Source organism: Polyodon spathula, chromosome 8, assembly GCF_017654505.1.
Source record: "Polyodon spathula isolate WHYD16114869_AA chromosome 8, ASM1765450v1, whole genome shotgun sequence".
NCBI classification, from domain to species: domain Eukaryota; kingdom Metazoa; phylum Chordata; class Actinopteri; order Acipenseriformes; family Polyodontidae; genus Polyodon; species Polyodon spathula.
This window is the reverse complement of record NC_054541.1, coordinates 28,198,987-28,215,869: the sequence shown is the minus strand read 5'-3', so window position 1 is coordinate 28,215,869 and position 16,883 is coordinate 28,198,987. Positions and strand designations below refer to the sequence as shown.

The window sequence follows — 16,883 nt, the reverse complement described above, 5'->3', positions numbered from 1 at the left end:
AATAATTACATTTTCTGGCTTTAAGATGCCCCCGAATTTAGGCCTGGGAGTCATTGACATATGTAACCACAATTATAATATTCCTTGAAGAAAAAATAAAGCCATTTTAATTTGATGAAACACATCCAATATACCACAAGAAAGCAGAGACTTTGGGTGTCTCAGTGATAATATATGCCCAGATCAGTTCTTCCTAGTTGTTTATTTTTTCATAAATTCTTGTTTTTGTTTGGAAACAATAAAAAAACTAAAATGTGTCAAGGTTCCCAATGCCATCACTTTGTTATTGTTTGTCTGTTTCATACCAAATTTGACATTATGCCCAGAAGCAATAAAAGTTTCATTTTGCAGTGGAATTTTGTCCTTGAGGTATTTTGTTCTCAGTGAGTAACACAATAAATGAGAATTTGTTGTTATGTGTTTCTGTTTGGGGAGTAGTTTTTATAATATATATATCTATCATATATATATAACTGTTTATTTGTCAGTGAAGAAACTTTACTAGCAAGAGCGTGTTGTGGCATTTCATTTGATGTGCGTTACATGCTTGTAATCCATACGGAACAGGACTTAACATCCATGATAACATACAAATAGGCAAAATTAGGCTTGAGTTTAATAGGTTAAGTTTATTGTTTTGGCCGATATATTTATCATTGTTGTCCAATCATATATTATTATCGTATGTTTCTGACAAAGCATGTTTGAGAAGCATTTACGTACCTGCAAATCTAACACATTAAATTACACACTTCTTGATAGCAGTTTTAATTTTATTGTGCAAGATCAAATCTTCCAGCTAATGTCAAAGAATTGCTAATTAAAACAAGCAACATATACGGTGCTCTATGTACATTCAAGTCTTAAATGGATTAAACCTGCATTACATTACCACCAACATTGTTTGCTGTATAGCAGTCCATTTCAGTAATAAAACCTAAGTTTTAAATTTGACATAAACATGCATAATATCTACTGTATGCTTAAATACTTCAATATTACAAAAATACCATTCTGATTTTCATATACATTTACACTAACAGGTTTTGTGACACCTACAACAAAATATTACTGTCACTACATTTGTAATTTCTAACATTTTAAAAAAAGTACATACAAGTTCAGTAGTACACAAGTTTATGAAACTCAACTTTAAGAAAGCACAGCTGTCAGATTAACATTGTGTTTCCAATTTAAAGCTATTATACCAACTCAAAAGCTGTTTCTACACGGCTTAGCAATTATGAGAAAGCAATTTAATTAAACATGTATAATATTAGCACAATAGTCTAGCAAAATGTTAAGCGAATAATGGTGCGGAAATATCAGCTGGAAAATTAACTTGCCACTGGATTTAGCTGCAAAAAGTTATACCAGAATCATTGTCCATGTGGATGCAGCTGATGAAGGTAATAGTGAATTTATTACTACTCATTTAGTACACACTGAACATGATTGTAGCGTTCATTAAATGGCATATACTGCCTTATTCTTCCAGTTTACATGTAAAGTACTTGAATTTTTATCGTACCATTCTGCCTTGTAAAACATATTGGGGCCTTTCAACTGTTCTAAATGTTGATGGATCTTAATAACACTGACCTTTAAATCACTAAATCATACTCAATTTATGTATTTTTACAGACAGAAACACACTAAAGAAATGTTAATAACATTGGTACACACATTCTAGTTATCTCAGTAGTGGTAAATAGACTTGCCATGGTTTTGATCAATTGAAAAGACCCCACTGTGTGTATTTTTGGGTGCTACGGTAAGTTAACTGTGATGTTTAAATAAAACACTGAGTAAAGCTGCCTGAATTCTGACATGTGTAATGTCCAGTCTTATCTAAAACCGATGGACAGATTTTTTTAATGGAGCTACAGAGGACATGTGTTTACATGGAAGTTTAAACAGAGTTTGTGTGTTGGAAATCAAGGTTTCTGTTCCTGTGAGCCCAAGTTACTGAATATATATTTTTTTTATTTTGTACATCACTTCACTCCTGATCATCCCACTACAGGTTGTAGAGAATACTAGAGGGAAAGACTGAATCTGGAAGTAACATGGATTTAAGGCTCCCAGTTCAGAAATTAGCTTCTTTGCTCTGAGAACAGTCTTTGAAGTTGTCTTCAGGTGGTAACATCAGTGCCACTACTGGAAGCTTGCGATGAAGTTGTCTGGGGCTGTACAGGTATAGCTTCTAATTCGGACTCGCGGACAAAGATTACTGCATCACCACTTACATTGATAAGACACTGAGCCTGCAAAAAAAAAAAAAATTATTATTATTATTTGACACAGTAAAAAAAACTGAACAAACCACTGAATAACAGTACAAATACTTTCGAGAAAGTACTCCCTGACTAAGAACTGTTGCGAAGTCTTCGCCTCGACCCTTTAAAAACACTTATCCAGACACAAAAACTGCAATTTTAGCGTGGTTGCGCATGTTTATTTTTACAACAAACAAACAAAATAAAAACTTAACTCCACACAAAGTGCAAACTAAACTTGTCAGTTTTCCTAACTACAGGGTTGGGAAAGCTGAGCAGTTTCCCAAACAAAACCTTTCTTTATCTGAACCAGGCTGGTGAAGCGCCTTCCCTGGTTTTCTTTTCTATTCAGCTCCAACTCCTTTTGATATGAGGTGGCTGCACCCACTTCGCACCAATTATTCTAATTTGAAACTGCCAGTCTCTCACAGGAATTAACCCCGTCCCTGCCAACCACCACCAAAACACCCAGACTACAGAATGTTAAGCAAAGTATTTTTACTTCAAAAGTATAAATTAAGGGTCAAACTTTTAGAAAGAATGTAGAGAACTTTTTGTATTTTGATTCCATTAATATTAATAAAAATGCCTCCACATCCACTTTGTTTAATGTATGAAGCTATCTTCTTCAACCCTTTTACAGCCAAGCATTTTATGACCGTTGTTAAAAGCGCTACAAAACACACTTAACTGAGACAGTACAGTAATAAACGTTGTATTTTTATTTCCAGACCCTTACCAGAACCCAGTACTACTTTAAATATAACAAAACATGTACTGCTTTATAAGACCACAAAATATATATATAAAAGAAAATGGTTTAGAAGATTCAACAATATAATTTTTTTAAACTAAATGAGGTACCCTGGAGTAAACTAAAGTTATTTTTTAGTTTTTCCCCTTCACAATTTAACTATTATTGAAACAATAGTTATTATACTTAACATATCCAACTTCATCACATGGTAAAATAGTGAACAACTGCAATAAATATGCTAATGGATTGCATAACAATACAAACACTAACTAATAATAAAATAAATATAAAATTGAGCTTATATAAATAAATTAGTTTATATAAAAAATAGCCTCACCACCTAATGGTGGCTGCAAGGGGTTAAATGCTCCCCCCCCAGCTAAGGTAATTGATTGGGCCCGGAGTTTCTTTGAAGTTATACAATAAAAAAAAAAAAAAAAACAACCAAGCCATTTTTAAATGGCCTTCAATTCAACATCTAATGCGTTTATTTCTAGTATAACTTTAACAAGTAGCTATATGGTGTAATTTATATTTGGGTTAAACAGATTTGAAAAGAACCCCCCCGTTGTATTAAATGTTATAAACTCTGCAGTGAAACTTATACAATCGTCACAATACCTTTGACAGACCACAACAGAACTTAAGAAAAATATAAGCAACGCTATTTCTAGGAATGGATAGGAGAAATCAGTTATTCATTACCTGATTTTTATTTGGATTCTCCATGAAAACGCATTCTTTCATTATATAAGAGACAACAGCATTTCCTCCCAAAGCTGCAACGTGAGCTCTCACCATCGCAAACACCTCTGCAATGAAAGCGTGGAGAAACCCACTGACACCACCTTCCTGTGTGAAACAACAAAAAAGAAAGCTCTTACTGACTTGACCGCCAAACACAATTGATACACACTTAAAGAAATGTGCAATTATAAAATCAGTCAGTGGATTACAATTTTGCTTTCTTACTCAAACACTAATTACCAAAGGTAGTTGTTTCTTTTTACCCTCATATCTTGATTTGAGTTCACAAACGACGTGCATTGATCTCACCTGATTCTATTTGAACTTGCATTTCGTTATGGCTCTAATTGCCAAATTCAGTTTATTAATTTCCACTGCGTTTGTTTAAATTAATGACGCGCTACTAGAAACTATCTGGTATTCAGTTAAGACTCAACAGCTATTATTTAATGTTTAAAGGGAGGAAGACAGAAGGAAAATAAAAACCAAAAACTAGAAGCCCTAATTATAATGTGTACAGACAAAAGTAGCACAATTTGTTTTATCCTGATAATGACATTTTGAATACTTAACAAAAGCCAAATGAAAGTATGAAATTGACATACATTTATAAATATTTAAATAGTACTGAAGTATTAAAAAAAAAATGTTGACCTGACCTATAAAGTATAGAAGCAAGTATAGTCAACAGAATTGAAAAACACATGCAAACCCACAAAGGCTTGCAAGCAATATGTCTGCCAGTTAGACTGAGCAACAGAGAAATATGATTAAAAAAATCTCATATTAAAAGCAGCAGAACTTGGAACCATCAGAATGAACTTGATACTGTTCAGGAATGAAAACGGCATAAAAAAAGTTAAAAACTTTAACTGATACGTACACTTGTTAAGTTTGTCTTAAACGCTTGGCTTGATTGCTCACCTCACGTAGAGATGTGGTCTCTCGAATGAAGAACATGTTGATGATGCCGACATATTTGATTATTTTTGCTCCAGGGATGAAAGACAGTGGAGTCATCTTGACGACTGTAATGGTAGAGCCTGTGTATGATGTATTAGAACGTAGACGCGCATGACCTTCAGCCTGCGGACTGGCTTTTTCAAGCGAAGATGCTAAAAAATAAGGGTGAAAGAATAAACGGAATATTTAGTAGGGGGAGTTGTAACCCATAAAGCCTATGTGAATTAAAATGATTGTTTTCAGTGTATCAAAATACAGCAGTTGTGTGACGTCATTCAGCAATCTCTGAAGCTTCAGCGATGTAACATCAAGCATTGCCTGCCATGAAGAAAGAGGTAATCATGCAAAGCATGCAGTAAGAAGACATATAAAAATAGGCTGAAATAAAATGTTAATTGACAGTAAAAAGAGGCGTAAGACAAATTTATGGTCATGACATAACCAACAACAAATCAGAGAACATAAAAAGTAAGAAAGGCAAAAACAGGTTGTCTGCTAAAAGAACATTCTTGGCGTAAGAGTGTGAAAGATGATACACTTTTGCAATGTAACTTCCTTGTGGTTTGTTTTGTCTTCTTGCAACTGTAATTTTCCCAATGATCAAAGTTTTTTGTCTTTTATAAATTTAAAGAAAGTGGAATTTCCTTTGTAATCAGTTCATCTCATCAGTACAGAGTAATGCTACCAAATTATGTTGATTTCATTGCTCCACTGAAATCATTAGACTATAATTTTGCAGCTTTCACACTCGGAAAATCAGCTGTGCTTGATCTGCAATGCCAACACTGGGTAGGAAAGTCTCCCCTGTCACCACTGGAGAATCTGTCATTGCACAGATTATCACCATAGTGACCTAGAAACAACGTCCTCCTACTTGTCTTAATTGATCCTCGTCTTATGGTCAGAGCTTTCACTTTAACGAGCTCTATCCAGCTGTTGCATCTGTTTGCAAAGGAACTGTACTCAACTGAGGTGGCTGAAAACACACAGAGAAAAAAAACACAAAAAATAAAAACAGAAAAAAAAAATATGGATGACGTGGATGATGGATGCTCCTCTGATGAAGCAATTATCTGTCTGATAGAAGATAATAAAAACACCCTCTTTTCATTAATTAAAACATGCTGAAATCACAATAACTCACCTCTCTGAGCTCCTGGGATTGCCTGTGCACTCGCACTCTCCAGTAGCCCTAATCAGACAGAGAAAATTCAAATTAGGAAAAAGTGCAGACTTCAACAATTACAACAGCTACCAGCACATGTCTTTATTACACTGAATGCAGGCCTCCTCACTGAAATAATAATTGTGTATTAAATCTACTACAGATTCTGATTCTGAATAGGTTGCACACAATGAAACAAGCATATAATCCTGCACAACACAGCATTTCAATGTAACAAATTAGTTTCCAGTTTAGCACACATTTTCAGTTTGTGATAATCTCAGTTACTTTAAAAATTACAACTGCCTATTAAGGATTTGTTTAGCAAGAAATGTAGCTATTACATACAGTAGCACATAGACCATGAAGCCATTGAAATGAAATTAAACCAGGTTTACCTGTACCTTTCCTGGGTGAGAAGGGCTGTGCACCTGGCGAGTCAGAGCACAGTTCTAATGGGAACTGGAGCTGTTCCTCATTTTCAGCAATGACTAGAAAAAAGAGAAAGAAAATTACAACCTAGAAGGTGACATGGTCCACAGCTATAGGAAAACCAAACTGTTCTGTAAGAATACTAGATAGCAAACAAATCTGTAGCGTATTTTTCTTCTTACATTCAAGCCTCCTATTTCTGTGATCATTTAATACCACTGAGATATATGATAGTATATTTTTATATTTCTATGTACTGTAAAATCAGCAGCATTTGCAATTGAAGTAAATTATCACTACATATTTCACAATAATGCTATTGTTAAGTTTTATGCAAATCACCTTTTTTTCAGGGCTTTCGCTTTTTATATATTTGTAGGAAATTATTGTTTTCGGTTACTGTCCAAAATGCTTGGCCGTTTTTTTCTGTTAAAATATGTACAGTAGTAACTTGACAGTACTTGCACAAGTAAGTTGTATCTTCTTTCCTTCACTGTCTTCCACAACGAAATCCTTATGGTCACCGGCACATTCTTCTGGGGTTTTTGTGTGTAGGCATTTTATTTTACACCACAATTTTATTTCACCACAATTTGCAATTCTGTTTTAAATCCTCCATATCTTAACTACAATACAGCTTTAAATCCTGTGAATAAGCCTCCATTCTCATTGTAATCTCGTTTTAAATCTTTCAAGCAGAGTCTCCAATAGAACTGTAGGAATCTGCTGCCACTCAGTAGTTGGGGTGGGTTTAAAGTATTCAGAATGAATCAATAAATACACAAGTCAGGAAGGAGGGACACTGCCTAGCTGCACTGAGAAAGGCAGTATTTTTTTATTTGTGTTATTTTTAATGGGAAAGGGGTGCTCAACATGAATTGAGTAACTATTTCCACAGTTTTCCCGGTATTTTCAGTGTTTATTGGCTATACACCGATTTTTTTTTTTTTTTTTTTTTTTTATCAAAGGTGTTTTACCTTTGTTTAACTGGTTAAAACTGAAAATCAGAAGCCCTACTTATAATGTAATGTTTCACTAATGTGTATGGTCGGTTTGCTTTGTAGTATAGTTTCTGTAATTTTTGTCAAGTGCTCCCTCACCCCCTGGGAACTCAATGTAAATCATACATACATCTTACTGAGTAATTATACATGGTTTCTAAATAAACAAAAATAAAACTAAAACATTTTACACACTGCTTCCTAGGCAGTAACTTACAACATACAATTCTTAAACAATGGATTATTATTATTATTATATATTTACCTTTCATGAGTGCCTTATCGACACTAGCTTTCCAACTCTCTTGAGCTTGGTCTTTATCAAAAGTCATTGCCACTGCTGTAACAGCCACCTTTAGCATCAAACAAATAACCCGTGACAGTGAACATCCAACAACATACAAACCTCGCCACGATTCTAAAGACTAAATTAGAGGTATCAGAATAACAGTATATAAATCACTACAAATCATTGCATGCACACGTAAAAATGAAATGTGCAACACATGATGGACGCATGAATAAACAAACAGATTTCTCTCTCTAGATATATATTCCCAGATTCCAATACTGTCAAAAACTTCCATCACAATTGGATAAAACACTTTACACATACCCAGACAGACATAACACCTAAAAATCATTACTAATATAAAAGTGTTTTAAAATACTTAAGTATGTTGTGTATTAATTTCCCAACACACCTGAATTAATTCATCTTCTGGCACAGCAACTGTAAAGTTCACATGACAGAGGCAGCACGGGATCATGGAACGCAATTTAAAATACAAACTCTATGGTTTAAAAAAAAACAAAAAAAAAAAGGTTAAATACTCAAATATTTCTGAGTACAACTGAAGTGGCAGACTACTAGAAGTAGAAATGTTACCTTTAACAGATTCTCACAGAGATCATTAAAAATCTTGTTGAGTCCTTGGTTTGTCAGATTGGCATTGTTTAACCTGTATACTCTCACTGAGGTAAACATCTAGGATATAAAGAGAAGTTGAAAAGCATTCATAATGTGATTGACATCAGCTCTAATCTCAATTAATATTCAATACTTAAAATGCCAAGATTGGCAAGATTCCATACTTTCATACCTGTAATCCAGTTGTCCAATTGTAAATCCCTGGCATGATCTCTGTATTGCAGCTGTAAAAGCCTATTTAAAAAAAAAAAAAAAAAGTCAATACATAAGTGATGAGACACTTAGAAGCAGCAGTTTAATCTTATAAATCTAAAGTGTGTGGTATGTGAACAATATGAATACCGTATCAAATTAAAGTTAAAACAAAAACAGATAAAGGAAGATCACTCTTCAGTACAATTAAAAGGGGCGGAGTGACACTATTACTAATGTGAATACACATTTTAAATATTTGCTTCACTCCTAGAAAGGTTGTATATCCTATTCTTTGGATTCATTTAGGATGGCTTTGTTTATATCCACCACAGCATTTTCACTGGTGATGGGACCAAGAATGCATGACGTCTCCACCTATATAAGAACATAAGAAAGGTTACAAACAAGAGGAAGCCATTTGGCCCATCTTGCTCGTTTGGTTGTTAGTAGCTTATTGATCCAAGAATCTCATCAAGAAGCTTCTTGAAGGATCCCAGGGTGTCAGCTTCAACAACATTACTGGGGAGTTGATTCCAGACCCTCACGATTCTGTGTAAAAAAGTGCCTCCTCTTTTCTGTTCTGAATGCCCCTCTGTCTAATCTCCATTTGTGACCCCTGGTCCTTGTTTCTTTTTTCAGGTCAAAAAAGTCCCTTGGATCGACACTGCCAATACCTTTTAGTATTTTGAATGCTTCAATTAGGTCGCCGCGTAGTCTTCTTTGTTCAAGACTGAACAGATTCAATTCTTTTAGCCTGTCTGCATATGACATGCCTTTTAAACTGAGAATATCTGGTCACTCTTCTTTGCACTCCTTCTAGAGCAGCAATATCTTTTTTATAGCGAGGTGACCAGAACTGAACACAATATTCAAGATGAGGTCTTACTAATGCATTGTACAGTTTTAACATTACTAAATTCAACACTTTTCACAATGTATCCGAGCATCTTGTTGGCCTTTTTTATAGCTTCCCCACATTGTCTAGAAGAAGACATTTCTGAGTCAACAAAAACTCCTAGGTCTTTTTCATAGATTCCTTCTCCAATTTCATTATCTCCCATATGATAATTTATAATACACATTTTTATTTCCTGCATGCAGTACCTTACACTTTTCTCTATTAAATGTCACTTGCCATGTGTCTGCCCAGTTCTGAATCTTGTCTAGATCATTTTGAATGGCCTTTGCTGCTGCAACAGTGTTTGCCACTCCTCCTATTTTTGTGTCGTCTGCAAATTTAACAAGTTTGCTTACTACACCAGAATCTAAATCATTAAATGCAGATTAGGAATAGCAGAGGACCTAATACTGATCCCTGTGGTACACCACTGGTTACCGCACTCCCTTCTGAGGTTTCTCCTCTAATCGGTACTTTCTATTTTCTACAAGTTAACCACTCCCTATTCCATGTACATGTGTTTCCTTGAATCCCTACTGCGTTCAGTTTGAGAATTAATCTTTTTGTGTGGGACTTTGTCAAAAGCTTTTGGTATCAATGTGACTGGATAAGTGAAAAAAGTAAAAGTAGAAGTTTTAGCCTAAAAAATACTTTTCATGAAAAATAAAATCCTCCCACCTGCAGGTAGTGGGGCATCTGTTAGTAAAGAATGGATATCTTCTACAGCATCAGCATCGTCAATCTGAAACAGGAATGAGATCACTACTCATGAAACAGTCTTGCTTTTGAGTAGGGCTAGAACAGAATATTCTGAAGTATGTTGTTCATTTAATGTAACTAAAAAGATGTAACATATGTCCCAAATTATTTAAACTGTTATAGAATCCATACAAGTGCAATGTTACCACAAGCTGATGAGCTTTGGGAGGTCCCTTACTATTTCAGAAGGATAAAGCATAATAACCATGCATTTGGAGCTTTTCGATTTTTTACTATTTTGCATAATATTATTAGATCATAGTGCTGGGGAATATAAAATATAGGTTCATCAGATTGACTTACCTCAAGAACAAAGGCATCCTTCTTTCCATGTGACAGGTCTAGCTCTGAAACCTCATCAGAGCTTTCTGAGTGGGACCTGAAGATTCTAGAACGCTGAATAGGTTCTGGAATTGGTGATCCGATAATTTCCTCACTTATCTCCTACAGTGAGCAAATTATGGGTATAAATTCTCAATTTTTAGAAAGGTTCAAATAACTTGCACAGTGCTAACAGTTAATGCAAAAACTTGTACAGTAATGGCTACACAAGTTTGAAAGCAAGAGAGCAAAGAATTTCTCTTCCCTGGTGGCCATTCACATATACTGTAGAGAAGAGGGGCTCTGGGGGTGCAATATAATCATGAAATGTACTATGCTGTATGGCAAACGTCAAAAGGATTTTTTGTAAAAGGACTCGTAATTAGAACAAAAGCAATCCTTCAAAACACTCCAAGGTACAATACTGAGTTCCCATTCACCAGTAACTGTTTATCTTTCTTCACTGCTTAAACTTAACTAACCATATACATGTCACAGCTAAGGATACACGTAGCAGATGATGGAGAAAAGATCATGCGTGTGCAAAAGAAGCGCTATGTAACACACCACATGGTGAGAAAGTATGCCCTCAAACATCCCCAGTTATTATGCTAAAAGCTAAATATCTGGAAAATAAATCACCGGCATTCATATTCTATATGAGAAAAAGCAGTATTTGGTCAGAACATGTGACTGAATGCGAAGGATACAGGATACCATTTTACACATCCAACGCCTCTTAAAAACATAAGCAGGTGAAATACATGCTTTTTATTACTCTTTATAACGCTGTGGTTCAGGAGCCATAGTTAAGAGACCATGCTGTTTATGTTCTGCCTTATAAGGAGAATACTAGTGTTAGTGTAATAATAATGGCATTATGGGGAAAATGGGAGCCATGACCATACCGCCTTATAACCTGTTCTGTGGTATAAAGGGCTGCCTTATAAAGGGGGAGCTCTGTACTTACTTCAAACAGAAACAGATTTGGTTAATGCCAAACAATTATTTCTACCAAAACCCATTAAATGATGGCTAATTGTAATATCAATGTGCTAGAACACACAGATTATCAGCAACACAAATAACAAAAAAACATGCATTACATCGATACCACAAAATATCTAATATCTAATATGCATTTACATAATAAAGAAATATGCTACATACAAAAATAGTTAACTCTCAGTAATACAAATTTCAAGGGACTAGGAAATAAAAATGTGCCAAGTAATCCTTATTATCAGGAGTCTAAGCCAGCATACTGTCAGTTTTTATTAAAGATACAGTAAAACTGAAATCAAATTTCAATTACAGTACAATGAAAAGTATTACACATTTAAAAAAGTACTGTGCATTTTATTGTCATTGTACCTTGCAAATTAATTGCAATTGAAATCTCCATGTCCCATTTTTATCACAGGCATTTTTAAACCACAAAAGCATTGTGTCCTTAACATCAAGGTATTGAGCAAATCAAAAACACTAACAACTTGCATCCACAGTATATTCACAGGCCTGTATTAGTCTTTTTTTGTACGGTGCTGCATTACAGTATCCATGCTTTTAACACCTTTTGTCTGCAAGGATAATGCATATGTTTTGCACTGTTTCATGGAAATGGCACTGGTGCGTGAGGACTATAGGAACTCAAAATGCATCACATGATCAGTAGTCTCAAATCAGCACTAAAATACAGTACAAAGACACTAACCTGGATGCAGGTTAATTCATTTGCCAATATCCTTTACATTTTGCTCGAGTTTGAGCAGCTATCTGTTTAATTCAAATTTTAATTTCCTGGGGGCTCCAAAATAATTCAGACAAACAGGAAATTCATGTTGTGAATTTGTATTATAACAAGTCAATTACAATAAGCAACTGATAAATTTGGTCGAGACCAAGTAGACAATTCTTAGTATCAGGAAATTTGTTTAGTCCGAGTTCACTTTAATAAGAACTGTCTGTAAAACACTGCCTGCCAGAAGGTGGCAGTTGTCATCAAGGAATTCTTGATGAGAAATAAAAACAAACGTATGGCTAATTATACAGGCCCTGATTTGCACTAATCTTGTTCTACCTTACCTGAGATAAGATTACGGATTGCAAAATGAGTGCTAACCTGCAAGTCTCAGCTAGTTTCACAGACCCCAATAAGCATTAATCTTAGACTATACAACATTACTTTAGTTAAGGTAGTCTGAGATTAACGATACTTGGAATATGTCAACCCAGCTATTTTAGTTTAAGAAAATAATTAGAAACTTTGAGCTGAATATAATTCATTAACCTCTGCTGGGATGCTTATTTTCCTGGGTCCCTAATAGTGGAAATCATTCTTGACGGAAACTCCTACCAATACTGACAATTTTTTGTATTGTTTTTATCGTTCTTTACCATTCTGATATGCATTTAATCCCCAGATAACAAATGTTTTGCACCAGTGTAACCTGTTCCTTTTCATTCGTTAATCCAGTTGATTCTGCTTCTACAGGAGTGGTAACCTGTGACAGTGTGGCAGGGTGAAAGCTCTGCCGGTGCACAGGTGTGTGGGAAATATTGGGTGGCTGGGAGGGTGTTAAATTCCTCCCTGCAAACCCAGTGAGAATGTGGCTGGAGCCACACAGGTGTATAAAAAGGGCGATTATGGCTGTTAGTTTAGAATCGTGATGGTGATGGTAAGGTGCGGTGCTCGTTGTTTGTTTGTTTATTGTTATGTACTGTTGTAAACAAAATGCATTTAAAACTGCAGCATTCTGGTGTCCAAGTCTCACTGCTAACTCTGCCCGATCACATGGCCCCTACTGTTCATGTGGTATGGTTACAGAAGCTAATTTTTTTTTCTAATTATATATTATTGGTAAACACTTTCTAAATTATATTATATGGTAATACACATTTGTGTATAAATGTATTTATATTTAAAAAAAAAAAAAAAAAAAAAAAAAAAAAATGAAAGAAAAAAAATGGTCCCAGCAGTAAAAAGTTGGGACTTTATGATTTTACTTACAGGAGGGGTAATCTCATAAAGCTCTTTGTTTTTAGTGATGGTGTCATTGATCTTCTTCTGCATGTTTGATATATGTTGCTCATAGGTCATATCACTTGGCGTCTTCCCAGCAATCTGAATACCCCCTGGAGTTGGCAATGCAGTGAGATAGACACCTGTAGCAGACTAAAGAGAGGAGCGCAGAACAGAAAAGAAAGACAAAAGGTTAGTGCACAAATTTCTTATTTTGTACCAAAACAGCAGCAAACCATATACTTTTTTTTCTGGTAATAATTACTTTTTTTTTGTTTTCTACTATGGTATTTTACATCCAGATAAATGTTTACTTTGTTACGGAAAACTACATTAAGCACCTGAAGCAATTTATTAAATATTAATTGTAGGTGAACAATTAGGACGTGCATGTGTTCCATTAAAAAAGGGACCAGTCTCTGGAAATACTTTGCATTTAAATAATGCCAATAATTACTCAAAGAAATAACTTACCGCCAGTCCAACCAGCATGTTTTCCCCTACGCTGATCTGAATTCTGAGTCCAAACAGGGCATTCATTCCTCTTAGTTTCAGCTTGTTCATTAGCTGGGTGTGCAGCTCGTATTCTATGAATGGCAGCAAGTTACTGATGGCTGTTGCATTTGCCTCTCCCTGAGCCTTTTTCTTAAGACGGCATAATCTATATATATAAAAAAACAAAACAAAAAGGAAGTTTACTGACTGACTCGTTTCATTTGATCTACATTTTATTCTTGCTTTTGTCACTAAGAAATACTGTAGTCACTTGAACCCAACAGGAAATAACTGATGCCAATAAAATTCTATTTAAATCTAACTCTCATTTTAAATTGTATATCTCTCATGTTAAAACATGAGTTGGTCGGAGTATAAAAACACAGCTTTCTATTTACCAGCTTGTTCTGTTCCTGATATTTTTTGTTTCAATGTTCACATTACATCATGTCTATAAAGATGTCTCATGAGCACTCATTAGTACTGTGGAGCTGTGACTAGCATGCTTCTTTTTCTGGGTCACAGAATATGTTTTTATTCAGGCAATCTTAAATGACAGAGTTTATCTAAGTTCTCTGCAAAAACACTATAACATTTAATCAGATATTCATTTAAAGTTTAGTTATACCTACGGATTATGATTTTTGGTTTAAACCGATAAAAAAACAACAAAAAACACGCCTGATACAAAAAAAAATGAAATCAGTGTACACCCAATAAACACCGGAAAAACAGCGGAGATGGTGTTACTCAATTAACGTTGACTTGACCCCTTTCCCCATGAAACAAATGAATAAAATAACCTACAAAAGAAAACTAAAAAACGTTCCCAGTGCAGCTGGGTAATGTCCCTCCTTCCTGACTTGTGTCTCGTGTCCGTTCTGAAATACTTTAAACCCACCCCAACTACTAAGGCAGCAAATTCCTACATTTCTATTGGAGGACTGTAACATGCTTGTGAGACTTAAAACAAGATTACAATTAGAAACAGAGCATTGTTCTTACTTGCGAGATTTAAAGCTATATTGCAGTTCAATAGAGTATTGACACACTTATGAAATTTAAAACAGAATTGCAAATTGTGTCAAAATGTAGAAAAAATTGGTCTAAACACAAAAACTTCATAAGAATGTGCCCGTGACCATAAGGATTTTGTTGTGGAAGACATCGAAGGAAAAAAGGAACAACTGAAGTGTGCAAGTATTGTCGAGTTACTATACATATTGTAACAGAAAAAAAAAAGCCCAAGAATTTTGGAAACTAACCAAAAACAAAAATTTTATACAGTATATAAAAAGTGAAAGCCCCGAAAAAAAACGATTGACATAAACTCGACAATAGCTAAAAAGTTATACCCTTACCTGGCCTGGATGAGGCATCCTTTTCCAGTTACTGCAGCTTCTACAGGCAAATCTACTGTTGTAAAAAGTACATCTGGGACTTTCTGCTTCCGGCAGTTATAGCAGTAGGTGAGATGTGCTGGGAAAGGCATGTTGAGCTCATCGTAGGGAATATGGCAAAACCCACAACTGGGAGGAGAAGTCTCTTCTAATCTGAAATTATACCAGATATACAGGTCAATGGAATAGGGACACATATACTGTTCAAAATCTTACTATTTTTTATTAGCTCAATACATACCAATGCAAGAGACTTATTACATGTACAGTAATTAACAACAACAAAAACTAGTTCTGGTTAATCTGAGATGTTTAACAGTCCCAGTCAGTCTACAAAAAAAATACACACACATGTATACTGTGAACTTCAACAGCAATAGAAGGCCCTATTAACAAAGGCCTCCAACCCATAACCTATGAAAGTTTTATAAGCATGACACTTTTCAAGGCTCTTGATAAAAAAGACAACTGCCAAATGCAGTTTCACGAACACAAAACTATATACATATAACCTTCATCTGTAACTCTCAGGACCAAATCTTAAAAGTTTCTGTTTCAAGAGTTGAAGTAAAAGTCAAATCAACTCCTTATTATTACAATTAATTTTCACATAAACAGCATCAGTATTATTTTGTTAGTAATTAAAAGGTACATTTTTAATAAGCTTCAATCAAAATGTAAGACCAGGCGAACATACCAAAGCGTATTAGTAGAGTTAAGTATCCGATCCTGTGGCCTGCACTGTAGCTCTGTAACCTACCCTAACACGGAAGAACTATCCTTGCTCAGAGGAAAAAAATCAAACTCTCCCTTCTCTGACCCTGTGGAAAAGAAGGAAGGCTGCCTTGACAACCTGTGTTCATTGTAGCTATCCAAGCTGCCGTCTTGGAGGAACTTGGGATTAAGTACTGCTGCTGTGCCAGATGCAGATAGGATGCAGACTTCTTCACTAAAAAAGAGGAAAACAGAAATCAAGACATCTCACACTTCTGAACCCAAGTTACTAGAAAACAAATGTAGGGGTTAATCAGGAAAACAATGTAAACTACCAGAGATGATACTAGCATACTACTATATAAGGAAGCAATGGTCACAGTTCAACAAGAATATATTTGCCTTGCAGTACAGTCAATAATACAATGTATATATGTGTGGAAGGACAACAATCTGGTTGTTTTTTTGTTATTTTTGCCCTAGAAGGACTGGTAACTATTATGCATTACTGAAATTAAACTGATCCTTTTTAACAAAACCTGGCAGTAATTAGAACGACCATGCTTCTGACTTACCAGATGCTGGTTGATTCACTGTAGCCAATCACAGCGTGACATCCTAGTGCTTTGGCGTGAGATTTTATCTCTTGTCTGATTTCTTCCCACCAGGCATCACGGGTTTCAGGTTCATCTGAAAGATAGAGGGAAAAGCATTACTATCTTGTATTATGAAACATCTAGGATTATAACTATGTCTGATGTACTTTGTAATTTGCAAAAATGTAACCATGCCACATTTATGAAA

General features: G+C 35.1%; 1 protein-coding gene across 21 annotated transcripts in view; it reads right to left on the bottom strand.

Annotated features, from left to right (window-relative positions):
- Positions 1–755: 755 nt before the first annotated feature.
- Positions 756–16,883, bottom strand: part of c2cd5 (C2 calcium dependent domain containing 5) — a 41,199-nt gene continuing 25,071 nt past the window's right edge. For 6 of the 21 annotated variants that reach the window (XM_041257448.1, XM_041257452.1, XM_041257440.1 and 3 more), the window contains 17 exons: positions 16,655–16,769; positions 16,219–16,314; positions 15,327–15,518; positions 13,945–14,131; positions 13,459–13,623; positions 10,431–10,571; positions 10,047–10,110; positions 8,448–8,509; positions 8,234–8,332; positions 8,049–8,138; positions 7,610–7,697; positions 6,310–6,402; positions 5,891–5,938; positions 5,621–5,722; positions 4,708–4,898; positions 3,742–3,888; positions 756–2,267 (listed from right to left, as the gene is read on the bottom strand). In XM_041257448.1, coding sequence (XP_041113382.1) covers positions 2,136–2,267; positions 3,742–3,888; positions 4,708–4,898; positions 5,621–5,722; positions 5,891–5,938; positions 6,310–6,402; positions 7,610–7,697; positions 8,049–8,138; positions 8,234–8,332; positions 8,448–8,509; positions 10,047–10,110; positions 10,431–10,571; positions 13,459–13,623; positions 13,945–14,131; positions 15,327–15,518; positions 16,219–16,314; positions 16,655–16,769 — 2,012 coding nt within the window. In that variant the 3' untranslated portion in view covers positions 756–2,135. Of the gene's footprint in view, positions 2,268–3,741; positions 3,889–4,707; positions 4,899–5,620; positions 5,723–5,890; positions 5,939–6,309; positions 6,403–7,609; positions 7,698–8,048; positions 8,139–8,233; positions 8,333–8,447; positions 8,510–10,046; positions 10,111–10,430; positions 10,572–13,458; positions 13,624–13,944; positions 14,132–15,326; positions 15,519–16,125; positions 16,315–16,654; positions 16,770–16,883 lie in introns of all 21 variants that reach the window. The other 15 variants (XM_041257449.1, XM_041257454.1, XM_041257445.1 and 12 more) reach the window with 7 other exon arrangements.